General features: G+C 34.2%; 2 protein-coding genes and 1 long non-coding RNA gene across 4 annotated transcripts; 1 reads left to right on the forward strand and 2 right to left on the reverse strand.

Annotated features, from left to right (window-relative positions):
* Nucleotides 1-65: 65 nt before the first annotated feature.
* Nucleotides 66-2,232, reverse strand: LOC112088154. The gene is made up of 3 exons (XR_002900369.1): nucleotides 2,004-2,232; nucleotides 1,672-1,740; nucleotides 66-1,171 (listed from the first exon to the last, which is right to left on the reverse strand). It is a non-coding gene; the product is annotated as an uncharacterized LOC112088154 (long non-coding RNA).
* Nucleotides 2,233-3,225: 993 nt separating this feature from the next.
* On the forward strand, nucleotides 3,226-6,884 carry LOC18022341. Its single transcript, XM_024158446.1, has 14 exons — nucleotides 3,226-3,551; nucleotides 3,689-3,816; nucleotides 3,954-4,025; nucleotides 4,105-4,218; nucleotides 4,480-4,548; nucleotides 4,639-4,695; nucleotides 4,840-4,907; nucleotides 5,073-5,178; nucleotides 5,256-5,411; nucleotides 5,520-5,675; nucleotides 5,787-5,867; nucleotides 5,950-6,011; nucleotides 6,116-6,236; nucleotides 6,548-6,884. Exons 1-13 carry the CDS (start codon nucleotides 3,371-3,373, stop codon nucleotides 6,192-6,194), a joined length of 1,329 nt encoding a protein of 442 aa, XP_024014214.1. The 5' UTR covers nucleotides 3,226-3,370; the 3' UTR covers nucleotides 6,195-6,236; nucleotides 6,548-6,884.
* Nucleotides 6,885-7,285: 401 nt separating this feature from the next.
* Nucleotides 7,286-10,371, reverse strand: LOC18022342 (protein CUP-SHAPED COTYLEDON 3). 2 transcript variants are annotated; one of them, XM_024158448.1, is made up of 4 exons: nucleotides 10,353-10,371; nucleotides 9,951-10,189; nucleotides 8,458-8,729; nucleotides 7,286-7,953 (listed from the first exon to the last, which is right to left on the reverse strand). In XM_024158448.1, the coding sequence occupies exons 2-4, from the start codon at nucleotides 10,135-10,137 to the stop codon at nucleotides 7,459-7,461; spliced, it is 954 nt and encodes a 317-aa protein (XP_024014216.1). In that variant the 5' UTR covers nucleotides 10,138-10,189; nucleotides 10,353-10,371; the 3' UTR covers nucleotides 7,286-7,458. The 2 variants fall into 2 exon arrangements, with proteins under 2 accessions (XP_024014216.1, XP_006404976.1); XM_006404913.2 differs by having other exon boundaries at nucleotides 9,951-10,365.
* Between the last annotated feature and the right edge of the window lie 10,518 nt (nucleotides 10,372-20,889).

The raw sequence follows: 20,889 nt of genomic DNA on the forward strand, positions 1-20,889 counted from the left end.
GACTATTATTTGTGTTCTTGTGCCCACCACCATTGTAATTATGTGCCGACCTGAAACCAAAAGACAACATTAACACGTTAAGAAATCATAACCACAACCGAGCATTATAAAAAAACATAACAACAATAACAAGTTTCTTTCATATTTAAAAAAAAACACTTAACTTGCAAATACATATACTTGTAACCAAACACCAAAGACATAACCTATCATGCTTAAACTTGTTAAAGGTCTTACAACAAATACTAACTTAAACAACAAGAAGTTCACAACGAGCAACACAAAAGACATAACCGATCATGCTTAAACAGAAATAGAAATACTAACTTAAAATAACAACAAGTTCACATCAAACAGAAGTTCAAATCAGTTCGCTTATCAGCTTCTTCTTCATATCTTCTTCATACTCAGTAAGGGTTTCTTTTTTCCCAAGGAGACATTGAAGTAGTGACAGCTTAGTCATCTTTTATTGATGAGCATTGTCCTTCTCTTTTATTGCCCACATTGTTTGGAACTCAGCCATTGGAACCTTCATCACTTCAATGCTCTTCTTTCCCTTTGCTTTTGAAGCTTTGACTCCTATAGGTCTGCTGTTTCCATTGTCTTTGCAGGTATTTCCCTCAGCTGCAATGTCATCATCGTTTGGACCATCTTCTAACCTTCTTCGTTTGGAGCTCCCATCTTTGTTAGTAGAAAGATCACACCATTTTTGATCATTTCTGAGCTCCTTCCACGTGTGTTCTAAAGTAAATTTCTTCTTGTGAGAAGTGTAGAAGATCTGATGCACCATTTTGAGAATGTCATTCTCGTTCTGACCAGATGATCTCTCTCTTGTTGCAGCCTCAAACACCCGCAAAACTTGCACACCAAGTCGTTTATCTTCTGCCATCTTTGCTTGCACTGCACCGCCGATGCAGGTTCACGGCCTTCAGCATTATTGGCAAAATACACAGATATGCGTTTCCAGAAAGCCCCACATCTCTGCTCATTTCCTACGATGGGATCTTTGCTCGTGTTTAACCACGAGCTTATAAGCAAGACATCATCCCCTGGGCTCCATGTTCTTCTCTCTTTTTTGTCTGCAGGCGAAGCTTCACGGAGACTTGGACCAAATGCATTCGGTTCTTCACCAAGGCTTTCTGCATATCCGCAGAAGACCCTGTCTTGTTGACTATTAAGAAGATTAACAAAGTTTGACGTTTGAGAGAAATCCATATGTTATATGGATTTAGAATGAAACAGTAAAAGAAGATGAAAAGTGAATAGAGAAGAAGGAAAAGAACAAGCAAATAGATATGAAGGAGAAGACTACAAAAGCAGAAGAAGGAAACAGAAGTAGAATATGAAAAGTGATTAGAGAAGAAGGAGAAGAAGAAGCCGATAATGGTGAAAGTAAAGAAAAAAGAGAAGCACCGAGAAGATATAGAAGAAGAACCACCGAGAATATGGAGAAGAAGAATCAAAGTTTGGAGTCCTTATTTATTACAATCCATAAACCCTTTCTAACCACATGGATAAGACATTTACCTAAAATTATCAAAGCATTCATCAAGCTAACCATTTATGACTAACCAGAAAGAGAAGAGCTAACTTTGCATTTATCTACCATTATCTAACACAAATTGCATTTAACTTTGCATTTATTACCAACAGGATGAGTTGAAGACAAACCTGAAGAGCTTGTGAATGCCAGATGAGATGGACGATGTGATGCAAAACCTCACTGATCATCTCCTTTATCTGCATTAAAAAAAAGAAACAACATTAGCCATTAATAGATTCACAACGACCAACAACCAAATTACTCGAGCAAACAACCAAACACTTCACATTCAACCAAACTATTGAGCACATACATCAATCGACCATCGATCCGTAAACTATCTTAAGAGAGAAATGAAGACAAAATCATTATGAAAACAAAGTAAAAAACTGGATTCATAAAGCAAAATATTACCAAAATCAAAAATTATAAACCAAAAGTGGAGATGAGATTGAGGTACCGAGGAATTGGTCGGGGATATGGTAGAAGAGAACCACCGGCGTCATATGCGTCTTCACCCGGAGGATATGGACCTCGCGCCGGAGATATCGCCGGAGATCACGACGAGAACGCGATTTGGCCGAGGAAAATTGATCCAGTTTGGAAAGAAATTGGATCGAATAGAAAAATGTCCGATGAATGCGATTTGGCCGAGGAAAAAAAATAAAACCGATAATCTGTTTAATGCATGTTTGACACGTGTCCAAGAAGAACCGGTTCCGTCCGCTCCAAAATAAGGATCGACTCTATTTGCTTTTGGGCTTTAGTCCATTATTTAACTAATTTTTTGGGCTAAGAACCCACTTCAGTATATGCGATAATGATGCTCTCACAGGACACACAATATCTATGATTTGAAACGATGCTCTCAGAGGACACACAATATCTATGATTTGAAACGCACCAATTAAGTGTAGTGTTTTTTTTTTTATTAGAATAATCTTTTCTACACAAGTTACACTTCCTTCTTTTTTTGCCAAACTGTAGATATTCATATTAGTGAAAATGTTTTAGGCCCAAGTTTGACCAAAATGTTTTAGCCCATTAAAAATCTCTTTACGGCCAAAATTTTTTTTCCACCCACCCCTAAGCTCTTGAGCCGTGTGAGCTTACCACGTGCGTAGGGGCAACCCAACAATGTTATCACATAAAAAACAAATTTGTAAGGGCCTACATAAATATTTTAAGTGTATGTTTTGATTTATCCTGAAAAAGAATTCTAAATATTTTAAGTTTGATTTTTTTTATTCTTTAGTAAAGGAATGCGGATATATTTTCTCATTTACATGTAACAATTTATGGATAAAGATCTCTTCAATTCTTAAAACAATATAATGTTCACTTTCTCAAGTGGTGATAAATATTAAAACAAAAAAGTGGTAATAAATATTAAAACAAAAAAGTGGTAATAAATATTAATAAAATTTGAGACATAGTAAACGAATAATATATTACGTTGGTAAAAATACGATATCACAGTGTCTATTAGTCTACCTTTAATGGGAGGTATGTAAGCTTTTTCTTTTGATTTTGATTTTTATCCAAAAAAAGTTTTATTTTGATATTAATAATCATCTTCAAAGTTTGCCACGTGTTATCCACGAAACCACATCTCATATTCTTCCTGATCAAAAAAAAAAAAACTGCTCGTCTTCTTGTCCTCTTTCTCATTTCCTAATCATAAAAACAAAAAACAATAACAAAAAAAAAACTGTGTGTCCAAAATTGATCAAGAACTCATAAATTACAAAGAGAAATCAAAAATCCTCTAGTTGGCAAATCTCCGGCGATCATCTTTCTGTTTTTGTTACTCCTCGAGTTTCAGACATGACGGCTGCGAAGCTCGTGGCTTCGTTACTACTCCTCGCCTTGGTTTTCACCACCGGTGTCTTTTCCGATGCCGAAATCGACGGCGGTGAAGAACCCAAGCCCGCCGGATCCGACGGCGGTGTAACTTCCGCTTCTGAGATCAAATTGGATCAGCTTAATGCTAAAATCCGTGTCCTAGGTTAGCTTTGTTTGCCTCTTGAAGATGATTGTAACAGTTACTATTTTTTTGTTTTCTCGATTTTACTTTCATTTTTTCCGATCGGATTTTAGACCTGTTTATAATTTTTTTGTTTTTTTTTCTTTTGGTTGGTGAAGAATCCCAAATTGATGACAAAACCAGAGAACTTAAAGGGAGAGAGGAATTAGCAGCAGAGAAGGAGAAGCTTCTTCAAGAGAGACAAGACAAGGTTTCTTCCTTGGAGACTGAGGTTTCTTCACTAAGAGTATGCATCACTTCAGTTGATTCCTTGCTCAGACATCTTTGTATAGATTTTTCCATGTGTTCTTTAAGCTTCTTTAGATCAATCTTTCTTTCGGATTTTGGAGTCTTAGATTGTTTTTTGTTTTCACTTGTCTATAGAAAAAAGGTTCATCAGATTCTGTGGAATTGTTGGGGAAAGCTCAAGCAAGAGCTGCTGAATTAGAGAAGCAGGTAAGATCTTGATTTGAGAACTCATCTTCTGTTTTCCTGTTATTTGCAAATGGCATGTGATTGGTACTGCTACATATAGGTTGAGGTGCTTAGGAACTTTCTTGAGCAAAAGAACAAGGAGAAAGAATCCACAGAAGCTCGGACTAGTGAAGCCGAGAAAAAACTAAAGGAATTGCACTCGAGAGTGGAGAAAGTATGTTCTTTACATCCCTTGGTTCAATTTCTCTTGACATGCATTATTAACAAATTTATAGAATCGTTTAAATAGCTTAGCTAGACTTTGTTAAGGTTTAAGCCGGGATTGTTATTCAATGCCATCTTTAACCTCACTCTATTATTTGCTATAAAGGCGCCTTGTGTTTGATGTGAATATAGATATCTAGAGTTTTATGCAAGTTGCTCGATAGATATGTGCGTTTTGTTTATACCAATTGTTAACAAGAAAGTCCTGCAGCTTCACAAGACTAATGAAGAGCAAAAGAACAAAATACGAAAACTTGAGCGTGCTCTTAAAATTTCTGAGGTATGATGATGCTTTTGGATTAAGTTTATGTTCCGCACGACTTTTGGTTTCCTGCCATCACTGTTGACTCTGATCAAAATAAAATTATAGGAAGAAATGTTGCGGATGAGGCATGAAGCAGCCACAAAGGCTAAGGAACTGCTGGAGGTAACTTTTACATTCCGTGTTTTGTTGAGTGTTTGAGTTATTCTAATACATTGTAACATTTTTTGCGTTGATTTAGACAAATTAGTAAATTTGGAAAGCCGAAATTGAGAAGAAGGTTAAGACATGAATTGTTTATTTGATCAGGTTCATGGCTCGTGGCTCCCCCCTTGGCTTGCTGTACACTGGATTAATTTTCAGGTTAGGTTAATAGAGTTAACATTTCACGATTTTTTGAGACATGAGAGGCTTTCTCAATTAACTTGGACACTTCCTCGACTCAGACTGAGCACTGATGCTCTTCAGCACTTCAATGGTCCTGAGCAAGAAAGCTGAGTTGGTTTGCTGCCTTTGGGAACCATTAGACCCTTGTCCTTGAGATCCTACCTTGAGACCTTTGTCCACCAGCTCTTGAATACCATCTGGGTCTTTATCAAAGATGAAGCTGAAAAGTGGGCTGAACCTCACATGGTTAATGTTAAAACTGTAAGCAGCTTACAGGATATGAAATCTATTTCTCAGATCAGGCTTTTATGGTTTTGCTTATGAAATTCTATATGCAGAAATATATTCCAGCCATTAAAGAGACTGTCAAAACGCATGTTGAGCCACACGTACAAACACTATCTACCAAAGCAAAAGACGCTTACCATGCTTCCAAGAGTGCTGTTACTCCACATATTGTCAAGTTTCAAGAACATGTAGATCCCTATTACCAGGTGAAGTAATTTTATTTTTTTATCTATCTAATTTTTTTCACGGAATACTATCTTTCAGCCCCATCGGCTGATGACAACTTCCGCTTATTGCTTTTGTTAACTCTCTAGGAGGCTAAAAAGTTTAGCAAGCCATATGTTGATCAGGTGGCTACGGCCACAAAACCCCATGTTGATAATGTTAGAGCTACCATGAAGCCTTACACAAAGAAAGCTATTCACTACTACAAAGAGTTCCTAAAATCTGCCACAACGTATCACCATCAGGTCAGAATCTGTGGCCCTAATATATAGACACTCTAGAATCTGGATATGAATAATGCCATTTCTGGAGGAGTATATGAGCTTTTAAGCTCATTACTGTGTATATCTGTGAAGGTTCAAGCCAATGTGGAAAGAAAATTGAAGAGTCATGAGCTGTCGGAACCTTTTGCCACCAAAGAGTTCATTTGGTTTACAGTATGTTTTCTGGTCTTGCCCATTCAGATATTATATTCTGTGTGGTTTCCTCTCTTACAAATTGAAAAACTGTTTACTGCAGGCCTCTGCTTTGTTGGCGTTACCCATTTTCATAGTGTACAAATTCCTCTGCTCTCTCTTCTGGCAAGTCTTTTATCACTAATCCATTATTGCTAAGATGTTAAGATTAGTTTTAAAGATACTCCATACTTGATTGCACAATATGACCTTTAGTTTGTATGTTGCAGCACAAAGACAAAGAAGCCTATCCGACAGTCTCATCAGCATGGTCGTCGTAGAGCCAAACGGAGTCATTCGGACAAGTGAAGTAACATGATTTCTGCTGTTTTCACTCTGAAAATATTAGTGGTACGTCTCGCTTTCTGCTTATATACTCGTCTGTCATGGATCATGAGATCATAAACAAAGAATCGGTGGTTTCTGAATTGATCAATAGGCCGAGCAAGAATTTACTTGCCATAGACTGATTCTGTCTGATGTTGAAATGTAGATACTGTGTATCCTATATGCGTTAGTCCTTTCGTTAAATCGAAAACCTTTCAACACTTACCTCATGTTGTGTAGAAGCGATTAGCAAACTAGTGACTGTGGTTAAAACTTTGTAATTATCATGAGACCCTTTGTGTTTACTGTCTCTTCACCTTTCTATACTCTTGCAGGTAACGACGTGTTTTGATGCGGTTTCTTTGTGCCTCAGCAACGGGCATATGTTGTCTAAACAGCCCATGTTAGGTATCTGAGGGTTTTTTTTTTGTGATGTTTTTCTATTGAAGCTCTCTGTGCAGAAGTGTTTCTTCACTCTCTTTTTGAGATGCCTTTTGGATAAAGTTTTCAGTCTTTTTATACAGAGAAGATTAGACATCTTAGAAGAAATGTGTAGTAAACAGCTTGGTTTATGTATTTTGTGGATAGATTTGGGACTTGATCTTCTACTATTTAAAAGCTATTACTCTCGTCTAATCCTTTTTACCGATTCTACGGATACTTTGGTCTCAATCGTTTGTTTGCGTTTGCGTTTGATTTACTGTTTTTTTTTTTTGGAACCAATACCTACAAGCATTTTATATATATTTATTTGTTAATTGTAAACGTAATTGTCAATTGCAAATGAAGATCTACAGTTTACAATCAGAATGTTTTCTACTGGAAAGGCATGATTCTTTTTTTGATTTTTTTCTCTCTCATATGAACGTAAATACAACAAATTAAGTGAGAAAAAAGGTGCTAAATTGGTGAAAGCAATGTCTCCAAGAGTCCAAATTCACGTACCATAACAATTCTGGACCAGGAGACTTTTATGGTTAACTAAAATGAAAACAAATTGGGATATTGATAAAACATTTTCTTTTATTTATAAGCAAAATAATTTGCCATAAATCATAAAGCCAGACCATAATTGGTTTGACTAGTCTGATTCTTAATCAATTTTATGATGAATAGCTAAACGTAACAATGCAATAACAAAAACAAAAACAAAAAAAAAGTATTACCAACCAAGTAAATGAAACTTTCTAGTTTCTTCCTCAAACCAACAACATTAAAAACCATAATTTAAACTGATAATTACTAATCAATAAGATGGCCAGTATCCATCCAAGTCCATGCACTGGCTCATTTCCACATTTCCAAACCCGTTTTCGCCATTGAACGAAGCACTAACCGCGACAACATCCTCCAGCGACACAGTAGGAGGGGGAGGCTGGACCAATCCACCACCAAGGTTGAGATTGAGCCCTGAGACAGGCATGTGTGTGTAGCTCATTAACTGCTGAGAAGAGTCCATGTTGCTGCTTGTGGAAGCACGGAAGACTCTAGAGAGCTCAGCTAGGTGAACGGCGTTAGCCATGAGGGTGTGGTTGATATTAAGGCTGGAATGTGGTTGTAGATGTGGTGGGAGCTGAAGGAGGTCTGATGAGTAATTAGGGTTGTTGTTGTTGTTGGTTGATAGTAATGAGGATCTTGTGTGGTTTTGGTTATGTTGACTTGTGCTGCTGCTACTATTGCTTATGTATTTCTTGGTTGCTTCTGTTTTCTTGAACACTCTACACACCACCCATTCGTCTTGCTGGTTTTTACATGTTACACAATGGGAAAAGGAGAATTAATTGAGTTTTTATGTATATTCTTCTTGTGAAACAAGCTGCGTTCACTTTATGATTAAAGTAAAAACTAAATTCTTATAAACCATCTTTACTGGATTATATATATATATATATATATTTATATATGATATTCAAATTCATGCCAAAAGCACTAAATTGTGTCTTGTTTTTGTCGAGATCAATAAAATGTCCATACTCGTCTCGACATGCAAATTAGTCACTATGAATATTAAAACAAAAAAAAAGCAATACGTAGCAGGAACATTATAGAGTTTTTTAAACAACGCATTATGTGGATTTGAACAGATTTGACATAACTAGACTTAAATATTAGCCATCTTTACTATAGCCAATAAAATTTAGGCCATTTTGAAATTAGTTCATCATTTTGTACTATTTTAGACCATTTTCACTAAAATTTATACCACAATGATAGTAACTATAGGTTTTTAGATTAAATGAGTTACCTTGGAGGTTCTATAGGAGGACTTGGAGTGAAGTCGATATTCATGCATGACCCAACTTGTCTTCTCACCTCGAGGAGCTCTTCCTCTGTAGAAGACCAAAGTCTTCTTCATTCCGACCAACTCCGAGGTTGTGCTATTAAATATCTCTTTGTCTTTTCCTGTGGTTTTCCAATATCCTGTATTTGTCGCCCGATTTGTTCTCACTCCCGTCGGGTACTTTCTGTCGCGTAGGCTAAAAAAGTACCATTCTTTTCCTACCATTTTCGCCTTATCTATCAAAATATTACTCAAACAGAGAAACTTTGTAAGTAATGAGCTAGTGTTAACTTAGCTAAACAACTATTTTTGGCTTTTTGATTACTTTTATTTTTCCAAAATAACAACATCTCACTAGACACTAAGTGCCGAAAAAAAAAACATGTTCTCACTAGTCAGTGATAAGCTTAAAGCTTTAATTGATTTGGTAATCCATGATTATATTTTAAGTGTTTCTGTGATGTATGATAGAGTGTAAAGAACTCTATGAAAAGATGCGGAATAATGACAAATTTGTTAGCTTTGAATCGGTTCGGTTTAAAACCAAAAAAATGAAACAAAGATATTATTAACTTATTGGATTATAGATGAACTACAGACAAAAATGAGTAGATGAGAAATTAACGTACGTACGGTAGTGAAAACATGACTTCAGTTGATGTAATTAAAGTTTGTTAGGAAACTTTATCGTGTGATAATCTATTTTTAAAATACGCTTATATATTTTTCCAACCGATTTTTTTCTTTTTCTTTTTACCTGAAACTCAAAACTATTCCATATCTATTTATAAATTTATTAGTATAAGAAAAGTTATGTGAAGATTGTGGAGAGGATATCTAACACATACAAATTAAAGGAATTACAATTGACGTGCTATTTGTTTTACACTAACCGACTTCTGATTAGTAATCAAGAATATATTCATGATTTTATATTGCATTTTAATTAAAAAAATATACTCAAAACGACAAAATCAGTGGGCGTTCTAAACTTTAAGATGCTACCTTAAATAGAAAGATCACTAAACATTTGAACATTATGTTCATTTATATATATATGTATATATATATACAGTATAAGCAAGTTCTTAACACTATACGACTCAGTTATGTCTCACATCATGTTATGTAGGTATATACCATATGCGTAAAATATAAGAAACATACATATTACATATTTATATATATATATATATACATATCCGTTTATAAAAGAAAATAAACAAACCTAAAAAATATGCATATATCGCTTTGGATATCTTTTAAGCAAACGTATTTAGGTCTTTCCAAGTTTGAACAAAATCATAGATATATAAATGTATACATGTATCCCATAATGAAAGATGTAAAATACATATCATATAGTTATTTAATTTACACATGTGTGAATTGTGATCTCTTGTACTGTATCTATACGAAGAAGGCAAGTAGCTATTTATATGTAGTAATTGACGTACCAGGAAGCTCCCACGGCTCTGACTTGTTGAGATCAACGTCGGCGATTGCTTTTCCGGTGAAGTTTTGATCGGCGATCTTATTAACTAAATAATACGAAATTAGCTCCTCATCCGTTGGATGAAACCTGAAACCCGGAGGCAAAGCTTCTTCTTTTTTCTTCTGCTGCTGCTGATCTCCTTGTTCCATTACTCCAAATCCAAATACCTTTTATATCTGCTTCAAATACCTAGCTAAGTGTCTAAGATTCACCATCCATTAGAATATGGAAGGACATCGATCCTCACGTTCAAAAAATGTTTTATTTCAAAAATCAATGACCTAAAGGAGGAATTTGAAAGAAGAGAAATAACAAGGTCTATATATGAAATATATGTATAGCGTAAGAGATTGGGCTTACTCACATGGAAGAAGAAAAACCAGACAACCAAAACTTTTATGAGATTAGGGTTTTGGTGGTATTTATATGTCATGGGACAGGATGACTTGTGACTATTCTAAGGAGAAAAGAAGGAAGAAGAGACAAAGAGCAGGTTTTCTTTTTCTTCTTTCTTTTGCCATGCATGCAATTTTTTTTAGAAAAAAACAATTATTCTAACACGGTTTTGCCTTAAATTGAAGATCAAATTTCTAATTATTATATTCAGAAAATCCAATTACCATCAAAGTATGAAAGCAATAGAATCTTCCAATGAAGACTGCATTGTAAGCATTATAAATTTCATTGAAAACCTTTTAACAGCAAGAATTTTTAATTTCAAGAGATGAGTTTTTTGTGATTATTTATAAATAAGTATTTAAATAAGATAACTATCAAGTGACTAGAATTTATAATATAGAACAAATAAGGAAAATGTGGAAGAGAGAGTGTGCATGAAGCTCTCACCTAATAAGGGTCTTCAAGTACAAGGTACATGCAGCTAAACCTCCCACGTCCAAATTTTATCCTTTGTTTATTTTGTGTAGTTGGTCAAGAAATTCTCCTTTTAGGACCCTTATTAATTCATCTTATCTTATACATATGCATACTCATATAGTTATATCTATACACACGTGTACAAATACCTATAAAATTTACATGTAATTTCATTCGAATGTAAACATTCGATAAAATAATATAGAAAATTAATATGATTTGTGCACAATACGGCATACAAAATCTTTAAATTTATGCATCACTAATTAGCAAGGAAAATATCACAACTTACGTATGTATGCAAATTTTGTTGGTTCGGAAATCGATAAAATACAACTAATCATCCGAGTTTAAAGGCGCATCTTAATGCGGCCACCAAAGTATTTAAATGATGAGTACTGTTGGGGGTACTGTATTTAGCCCGAACTCATCACGAATTATTAGAAAATCGCAGTTAAAATGTTGGATTCTCCAAATCCATGAGTTTTTCAAACCTACATATATCTTACTCTCTATTAATATGATATTATTCGTTTATATACAAGAGTAAAAGTTTGCACAGATTTATTTTTAGACTCTTTTTCAGAATGAATCATACTAGTTGAAGTTAATTGGATTTATATATTAGACTATTTTTGTGATTGATATCCCAGTAATCCTCCTTTCGAATAAAAACAATTCAACGGCTCCAATTGATGCTTGATGCCCAACATAAATCCTTAGATTTTCCCCTAGTGAAACTTTTTACCTAAAATTTTTGGCATCCGTTAAGAAGACTTTTGTCACAAAGCACTTATACCTCTTTAATAGCGAGATCACTTTGAGGAATTTTTCCCACAACGAATATATAGCTCACACCCTCTTTTCCAGGTCCACATTTCTGAACCAAGGATCTAATATGTATATTTTGCATGTTTTAATGGTTTTTCCCTTTATTTTTAGTCTCACTCTGTATAGCTTTTATGATATTTTTATGTTTGGGTCTTTTTTCTTCTTGTCATGAATTTTAGAGTCATAGATGTGTTTCTTTTCATTTGCATTGCATATTTTGGTCTTTGTAGGGACTTCAGAGTTTGGAGATGAATGGAGACTTGCATGGAGGAAAAATAAGACAAGAGGAGAAAAAAGAGATGAAGAACAAATCAGAGGAGGTTTGTATCGGTTTCTGAACCAATATGGGAGGCCGATATGACAAAACCCGTGATGGAAAAAGTATTCAATTCTCTGAGAAATCCTCCATATCGGTTCCAAGACTGATGCAACATACCAATATGTGGAGTCAACAAGACGTCTCTGAAAGATCGACACGAATGAAGGCTTTACGGAGGTTTTATGGAGCTCAGACTTTAACACGACATAGGAAATGGTTTAACGGCATTTCGAACTATATTTTAAAAATTATTTGCGATTAATTGACACCTTGTTAACAAATAAAAACCACTAATTCACTACCATTTCATTATCATGATTAATAATATGAATTAGCCATCACTATAAATAAGATTTCACTAATTTGTCTTAACATCTCATCTTAAAATAAACACAATGAGATTCCATATGGAGATTGAAAAGGACAAAGAAACTCTATAACATTAGGATAATCTATATAACATTTCAGTTTAACTATCAATTTGGTGAAAAAGCATTGAAAAACAAACGCATATATCTTTGTCAAAAAAAAATGTTTATAGACTATATAGTATATTAGTAATCAATCGAAACCTAACATCTCATTTTGAAATTCCGGGTTGACTGCCTAGTGGTAGGAAATAGGAATAACTTGAAATAAAAAGAAAAATATATATCAAACTTGGAAAGTTTTAGATTCATAGTCTCATAAATATAAACAATAATTATCTTGGACTACGTAGTCAGTGAAAAGAATAAAATATCAGAAAATAATTAAACAATAGAGCATCTAAGATCTAATAACAAAGTATTTGTGTCAATAGTTATTGCAATTATCGCTTAAAATATAGAATTTTGGACTAAGAAATTACTGAAATTTATCTAAGATGTTCAAATTTTTCATTGAACTCAATAATAATTTATATCTTTATCAGATGATAAATGTTAGTTAATTTTGATAATAACAATGATAATTACACTTTCTGAAGATATGTTATAGTATTTCCCTTATACTCTTGGTCTTCCAGAAAAATAATTGGTTTAACTTATAAAACACTTCATGTAAGAAAACGAAATGCGTCTCTAATCAACGAAGAATGTCTCAATCATTAACACCTACCGTTCTTTGTACATTTTTCTCCTAATGTTTCCTACGAAGCTATCATCATTACGTATAGCTATTTAATATTTAAGAAAAATCTAAAAGATTGTTATAATCTGTTTACAGTTCAAAATTTTCAAATGTTAGGATATGTTCACTCCAACAAGAAATTACGACACATTTACCTCTTCATATCATATAATCATATCATCTCTCGCGTGATTATTGGGCAAGCATTTTTACTACGAGAAATTATAAGTCCATTATAACAACAATCTTTAGTAAATTCGCACCGCTAGTCTTTAAAAATCAGAACGTACTTTTATATTTTGGCAAGACCCACAAAATTACTTCTATTTTTTGAAGATCCCATTTTACATAAAAAAACAAAAAAAAATTTAGTCAGTTTTTTTTTGCTTTCACTATGATCATGTAAATTATATTTATTTTCTTTACATGGATTAGTAGGATCTGGTTAAATATTTTGTTTTTTAAAAAACTCATATGTTATGATCTCACGTCCAAAGTTGAAATGAACTTATGTTACATGAAAAAATGTTTTATAAAAGATAGACAGCATTTCATTTCTGTCTGTTGACTTTGACACTACAAAAAAACAGAGATTTAACGACCTTATATATAGTTGCTAATTAGTCGCTAACACTAAATTTACGACCGAGTTCCGACTAATAGCATCAGTCGCTAATATTGAGTCGCTAAATCAATTAGTCGCCTATCAGTCGCCAAATACCGACTGAATAACGACTAAATGTTGACAAAGTTAATCAGTCGCAAAGTAGTCGTTACCTTAGCGACTGATTGACGACTGTTGTTGCGACGTATTTGCGACTGAATGGCGACCATATGGTTCGATAATTGAATGATATTTGGTGCAATTTAACAACTTTTTTGCGACGTATTTATGACTGTATTCCGACTGATTTACGACTGCATTGCGACGGCTTCAATAAATGAAAACAAAATCTAGTTTTATGATTAGATTCTTCCAAATCTGATAATTTGAATCCATTCTACATTTTAAATAACAATTTAACAGCAAAAAAATATTCAAATGCAAAATGCAAAAAGTCATTATATTACATAATACCATTGTTTTAAAAAAAGACATAAAACCATTGTTCCAAAAGGTACTAAACAAAGATCAAATGGTTACATACTTAACCATTGAGATAAGTTCAAAAGAGTGAGCCGAGATACTTAAAAAAGAGACATAGAAAAACCTTAAGAGTGAGTTTGATCACTTGGAAGAGTTTGATTTGCAGTCAAAAAATCCATGAACTTTGGATCAGTTTCAGTCAAATACTTCTCCACCATAGATAACTTGTCCAGCTTGGCTTGTTGCTCTGCTTCACGCTTGGAGTTCTCAGCCGCTTGTTCTTCTATTTTGCGATGAGCTTCTTGTAGCTGCTCTTCCAATCCCTTGTATGTTGAAGAGCTTCCTGGGCTTTTCCTCTTTCCATTGACATGTGTCTCTGAAAGACTTCCAATTCCATAAGGAATACCTCGCTCATTTATGAAAGTCGACTGCAAAAACAAAATAAGGATCAAAGCATCAATGCATATATATTAACATCAAAGCATCAAACAAAATAACAACTTGAAAGCTATAGAAGCAAAGCATAATATAAAAGAACACATCAAAAATAAAAAACGAAGACTTTACCTGAAGAAAAATCTCATTCTCCTCTTCTATGGTTAGCCCCAACGATGGTGAAGTACCATCTGAAGTCTCTGAGTCTATCCCGCGAGTTGCCAACTTGGATTCCAGGTTCTTCCTATAAGCCTCAGCCACAGTCTTGGACTTTCGGTCTACAAATGTTCCATCTCGTTTTGTATGAACCTTGATGAAAACTTCACCAAGGCTCACCGGTCTTCCCAACTCTTCTTCCTGAAATGATAACAATATAAAGAAAGAGTTAGTTTCCATCTGACTAAAGATGATATATAACTTATGAGAAAGTTAAAAATTGATATACTTACCATTTCTTGTTGGATTTGGAGGCATGACTTCTGCCTTGAGAAGTGAACATGAGGACCAAGTCCATTACGCTCAGACATCCGAGCAGCTGATGTGGTGGAACTCTTCTCTTTGGCTTCTTCAGTGTCCCAATACTCTGTCATTTGTTTCCAAGTGGTATCTCCAATCCAGTTTGGTTGTTCTCGAGAAGCCCTAACCTTGCTGACCATGTCTTTCATCCGGAGGAGACATACTCTCTCAAACCTTTCTTGAACCACACCGGTTAATAAAGGATCCCAAGTGTGGGTTTTCTACCAAAAAAATAGAGAAGATGATGTTAGTGAGCAATAAAAAACAAATGGCTCATATGTATCAACACAAAAAAGGAGAATATGGATAGAGAACCTTACCGCGAATTCAATAAAGAATCTTTCCTGTCTCTCCCGAGGCACACATGTCCAGCTATAAAATGGGCCATCGAACTTGTTACAGAAAATTTTTGTTATCTTCCGAGTCAGGGAAGACTTGTCACGCCCAAACCTGCAAGCACACAATAAAGTAAAGAAACAGTTACAATCCTAAACCCAATACTAAGATAAGAAAATAAACAGTCCATAAACAAATCTAACAAATCTAAGCCAAGTACGATAACAACTCTAAACCCTAAATCATAACAATTCTAAGCCAAGTACCCTAACAACTCTAAACAATCATACAAATTCTAGCCAAAAAACCCTAAACTATGCAATTAGATTACTTGAAATCATACCATGTTGTGTTCGGCTTCTTTATGGGAGAGAGGACTGTGGTGTATGCTTCCCTGCCAGGCTGAGTGAGCAAGGCATTGAGAATTCGTTGCTGGTCTTCCGCGAGATTCACGGGGCATAGAGCTTCTTCTTCTTCCGGAAATACACTTTGAGCGTCAGAAGCTTGCTCGTGTTGTTGTTGAGAGATAGATTGCTGTTGACCGCGTGGAGATGGTTGCTGTTGACCGCGTGGAGATGGTTGCTCGTGAGATCGAGACTCTGGTCCTCGATGTGGATTCTGCGAGTTCGGGAACAACTGCGCCGGTGGTGGATAATCCCTCACGGATACTGATGGTTGCTGCGTGGGGACAACCGGCGGCGATGGCGAGGGCGTGAAGTCGTAACGACCTGGCAGAGGCGACGACGATCTGGCTTGCGACGGTGCCACACCTCCTCTGCCTCGTCCTCTCTTCCTTCCACCACGACCACCCATCCTCTAATCGTTGAAGAACAAGTTGCTAATTGGGGATTTGGGGATTTTTGGTGAGATTTCTGGGTTGGGAGAGAAAGGGGTTAGGGTTTCGTCGAAGAGATTTGGGGAATTTTTGTTAAGTGGTTAGGGTTCTCAAATTTTTGGTGAGATTTCTCGAGTGTTTAAATGGATTTGGGCTTTGTTTACATTTTTTTTTATTTTGGGCCGAAATGTAGTCGCAAAGTAGTCGCCAATTCCCAAATACCGTAAATTAGTCGTTAAATTAGTCGTTAAATACTGACTCAGTTACGACTGTTTTAATTAGTCGTTAATTAGCGACTAATTGCTGACTGAATTTTATGAGACGTAAATTGGAGGCAAATCAGTCACCAATTAGTCGTAACAGTTAGCAACTGCCAAATCAGTCGCTAAATGTCGTCGCCAATTAACTGTTTTCTTGTAGTGTGAATTGAAAATCCATTGAATAAAATATAGAATCAGAGCCATATATGTTGATCCAAATAGCTTGGCTCAAATATAATTTAGCAGTAGGATTCGGTTCGAAATAAGTTAATTAACTTGATAAACCGTGTTAATATCTCATATCTCACATTAAAAGAGACAAATATATGAAACAATCTAATATTTTGATCCCCTAACAACAGTTTATTGTGTGTGGGCAATTAATTTAGTAAACTCTAGCCGTCGAGAAAGATAAAAGTACAATTTGTTTTCTATGATCCAGACTGATGATCAGAAGTTTCTACAGCTCTAACATCGGTTTGGTTGGTTTTTTTTTTTTGGTTTTTTTTATTTGTTTAGTTTTATCCTATTTATTTTAGATTTGGCAAAGTTTTTTATTGTTTTTTCGTGAATTTTTTTCAATGAATATGGGAAGACAAAAGTTATGATTCAGTTGAGCTGTTTTGAAAAGGTAATTGACAGTAGAAGTAGATAGTGATAATGGTTCTTTTCGCCTTCAATTGTTGATAATGTATATGTTGATGAGTTTCTCGTCGCAAACCACGGTGATTTGAATGTAGATTCCTAATTTGTCGATTGTTTGGAACAGTGATTTCAAAGGCTCTTACTAGAGCAATAAAATGAGATTGGTAGCTGTGGTCAATTCAATTTGAAGCATTATTAGATGTTTTTAAAATTTTATAAAGATCATCCGAGAGATTTTAATCAGCCCAAAAATAAAAGTAAAACATTAATCTTTAGTCATACACTCGTAAAAAGAATGTCTTAATTTACTTTGGATCCCTATTGGTGAATCATTTTCTAGGTGTTATAAACCCTTTAATACGTATTTTGATATTCGTAATAAAGAATCATTAGCTTAAAAAAAAAAAACAGTTTACTAGTCCGCTACACTAATTATGCATATCAACATATGTATGTTGTCATGTTGATAATGTGATATCTTGGCCAAGCAAATTCTATTTGCTTTGGATATTGTTCCTTCGGTTGTTTAATTTAATAAAATTTGAACAAAAAAAAATGTGATATCTTGGCCAAATTACATTTTCCTAAAATATTCCACCAATATCTACTAGAATCAATGGTGACCAGGAAAATAAGACGTTAAACGAAAAATTGTATCTTTAACATCAACTAATATATATGGTGACAAAAACCAGGATATTATTACTTATTTTAGAGTTGTACATGACCCTATTTAACGACATGCATTTCAATATATAGAAGATGCCCAATTTAAAAGTGTTTGGCAGTCTCCTAAGTCCTAAATTCTAGTAAATTTGACGAGACAGAAAGAGATATATGAAAATTACAAGTTGATACATATTTAATATTAATCAAGAAAGTGACATATTCATGAAAGAAGGATTGATTTATGCAGAATTCATGGTTGGTATGCTACTTGTAGCACACTTCAAATATAATTCTGGTATTTTTACCGTACGCTTATTAATAAAAATCTTTGAGGTCTTTTTTTCCTTATAAAGAAAAACCATTTGATGTTAATCATTACTAATTTGTCATCATCTAAATTTAATAATTCTTTGCACAAATTCGCAGAATAATATTTTGGGAGAATTGCTTTTATATTAATGTTTATAAAATTTAATAATTCTTTGCACTAATTTTTCATCATCTAAATTTAATAATTCTTTGCACAAATTTGCAGAATAATATTTTTGGGAGAATTCCTTTCGCAGAATAATATTTTGGGAGGTTTACTGGGAGAATTGCTAATATTTCTTAGAAGAGAATTGTCCCTTTAATGTTTATATTAATGTTAACCCATTTTTACCCTCTAATCTTTGAATTATTGAATATTATTATATATTTTATACATAAGTTTAGTTAAATTAAAATTAAATAAAAATTCAATAGCTTAGTTAAATTAAAATTAGATAAGAAAAAGAACAACTAATCAAAAACAATGTATTATTCTATATGAAACGTAACATATATAATTCAGACATGATTTCCCTTTCATTCGTCATCAAAGAAAGTTGGAGTCAATGTCAACCATTCAACAAAAACACCTTTTCTTTTTTTCTCTAAATTTCCAAACATCTATTAAGCTATTGCCGAGACAACTATAAATTTGAATAATGCAAGAGTAAAATGTATGCATAACGTTCAAGTGTATGGATCAACTGAAAATCCATTATAGTTTTGACCAACATGATTAAATCCTTTATTTCTTTAAAAACATGGTTAAACCCATCAGTTTATACAATTATTTAAACCATTCGATGTGTTGTGGTGAATTGGTGCTTAAGTTCTTAGACCATGTCCATCAAAGTCTCTAAACACTTTTTGGGCTCAGTTTCATAGGCCAAACTATTTTTAAAAAAGAGGAAAATGTCATTTTCTCATCAACCCATCTCTTAATTAAGAGATTTTAGAGCATCTCCAACAAGGGATGCTTAAGGGTTGCTAATCAAAATGTTAGATTAAAAATAAATTTTTAATGGAAAAAATCTTTAGCATCAATGCTTATATAAGCATTTTAAGCATCCTTAAGCACCTCTTACGTGGTCTTCTCTCAGTTGTTGAGATATTTAATTTATTTATTTTATTCTTTTTTTCCCTATCAATTGAAATATCTCTCTCTTCTTCTTATCTTTCCTTCTTCTCTTTCCTTCTTCGACTCTTCTTTCTTCTCTTTCCTTCTTTAAACTTCACAAACATAACTATTAAACATAATCTTTAAAATACAAATTAAAAAAAAAATTTAAATTTCTAAGCATCTCACTTTAAGCACCTTCCATTGGAGGATGAAATTTTTTTAAAAAGTTAGTGGGGTGCTTAAACAAAAAAATTATAAAAAAAATTAATATAAAAATTGTTAAATACTCCTTAAAAGTACTAACCATTGGAGATGGTCTTAGAGACGGTATCATAGACCATGTGATATTGGGCAGAGCTTTTTGTTTTTGACTCTTTTTCCTCTTCAACCATTTTCTCATCTTCGTTTTTGGCCGATGATTTTTGATCGACGATTCTTTCTCCTCTTCGTTTTGGCTGGCAATCTTTGACACCAGAATCATCATTGTCGCTGCTTCTCCGTCTCTCTGCTAATTTCAGATTCCGAAATTGGGGAACAGAGGAGGACTGGGAATGGTGATAGAATGTTCGTCGAGGCCACACAAAAAATCGACGGCGGCTCATTACAGGAAGACGAGGCTGAAGAAGACTCCTCCTCTCCCGCCAGATTGGGCTCCGCTCACTTCCTCCTCTCCCGCTGGATCGTATTCTGCTTGTTATTAGGCATTGAAAGTCAGGCTAATCAGGCCAGTGGTACAAGTGAGGAATGCACAATGCATTGTTGCAAATGATAAGTCTTGTTTCCTCTACGCCTTTGATTTGATCCGATCCATGCTCTCTGTTTAAAACTTGATTGGGTTGAAAATTTTAGCTAATCATAATTGTGTATCTAAAACCACACGAATGGTAATGCAAAGTAGTGTTTTGAGAAACAGTTCTAGTATCTAAAAGAATGCATTTGTTAAGTCTTGACATTGGAATTTTCTTATTTGGTCTGCAAGCGGTTTAGATTTATGGAATTGAAGGATTTGCAATGAGAAACCAAATCATAGTTGTTGTTTACATGCTTTCAAATTCCTGCAGTGATTTGGACCTGCAATAATCTATGTTTGAGGTTGAGTTATAAACTAAGAGAATGGTCAAATTCACTTCATTACATACTTCTGAGTTTTTAACAAATAACAGTGAGTGGGAGTTCCAGAAATATGATCACTAAATCAGCCAGTCGTTCAAGCAAATATGTGTCTAATCGAGGATATCAGTTTCTGCACATGATACCAAGATTGATCAAGTTCTTCTTTTTTTTTCTTTTTTCTTTTCTTTTGTAATGTGTTCACAAGAGATTTACATACTCACTAAACCTTTTATCGTTGTGCGTTTGAGTGATGTCTTTGATTTCAAATACTTGAATGTGTTTGTTAAGTCTTGATATTGAACTTGGCTTATTTGGTGGCACTAGTTAGATGCCTTCTCTTAACTTTTTTTTTATTTTTAAAAACTTTAATGAAGTTCACCAATGGAAAAAGAAAAAGTTAAAGGTTCTTCACTGTTTATAAATAATAAAAAATCAATATA

Source organism: Eutrema salsugineum, unplaced genomic scaffold (assembly GCF_000478725.1).
Source record: "Eutrema salsugineum unplaced genomic scaffold, Eutsalg1_0 scaffold_15, whole genome shotgun sequence".
In the NCBI taxonomy this organism is placed as follows: domain Eukaryota; kingdom Viridiplantae; phylum Streptophyta; class Magnoliopsida; order Brassicales; family Brassicaceae; genus Eutrema; species Eutrema salsugineum.

What these genes read in the sequence shown, in the direction of transcription:
- LOC18022341 (XM_024158446.1), top strand. Translation starts at nt 3,371, where the DNA reads ATGACGGCTGCGAAGCTCGTGGCTTCGTTACTACTCCTCGCCTTGGTT. An exon ending in ATGTAGATCCCTATTACCAG is followed by an intron (nt 5,412 to 5,519) that starts GTGAAGTAATTT and finishes TTAACTCTCTAG; the next exon opens with GAGGCTAAAAAGTTTAGCAA. An exon ending in AAGAGTTCATTTGGTTTACA is followed by an intron (nt 5,868 to 5,949) that starts GTATGTTTTCTG and finishes TGTTTACTGCAG; the next exon opens with GCCTCTGCTTTGTTGGCGTT.
- LOC18022342 (XM_024158448.1), bottom strand. Translation starts at nt 10,137, where the DNA reads ATGGAACAAGGAGATCAGCAGCAGCAGAAGAAAAAAGAAGAAGCTTTG. An exon ending in AGAGCCGTGGGAGCTTCCTG is followed by an intron (nt 8,730 to 9,950) that starts GTACGTCAATTA and finishes ATATTTTGATAG; the next exon opens with ATAAGGCGAAAATGGTAGGA. An exon ending in CCTCCTATAGAACCTCCAAG is followed by an intron (nt 7,954 to 8,457) that starts GTAACTCATTTA and finishes TGTAAAAACCAG; the next exon opens with CAAGACGAATGGGTGGTGTG.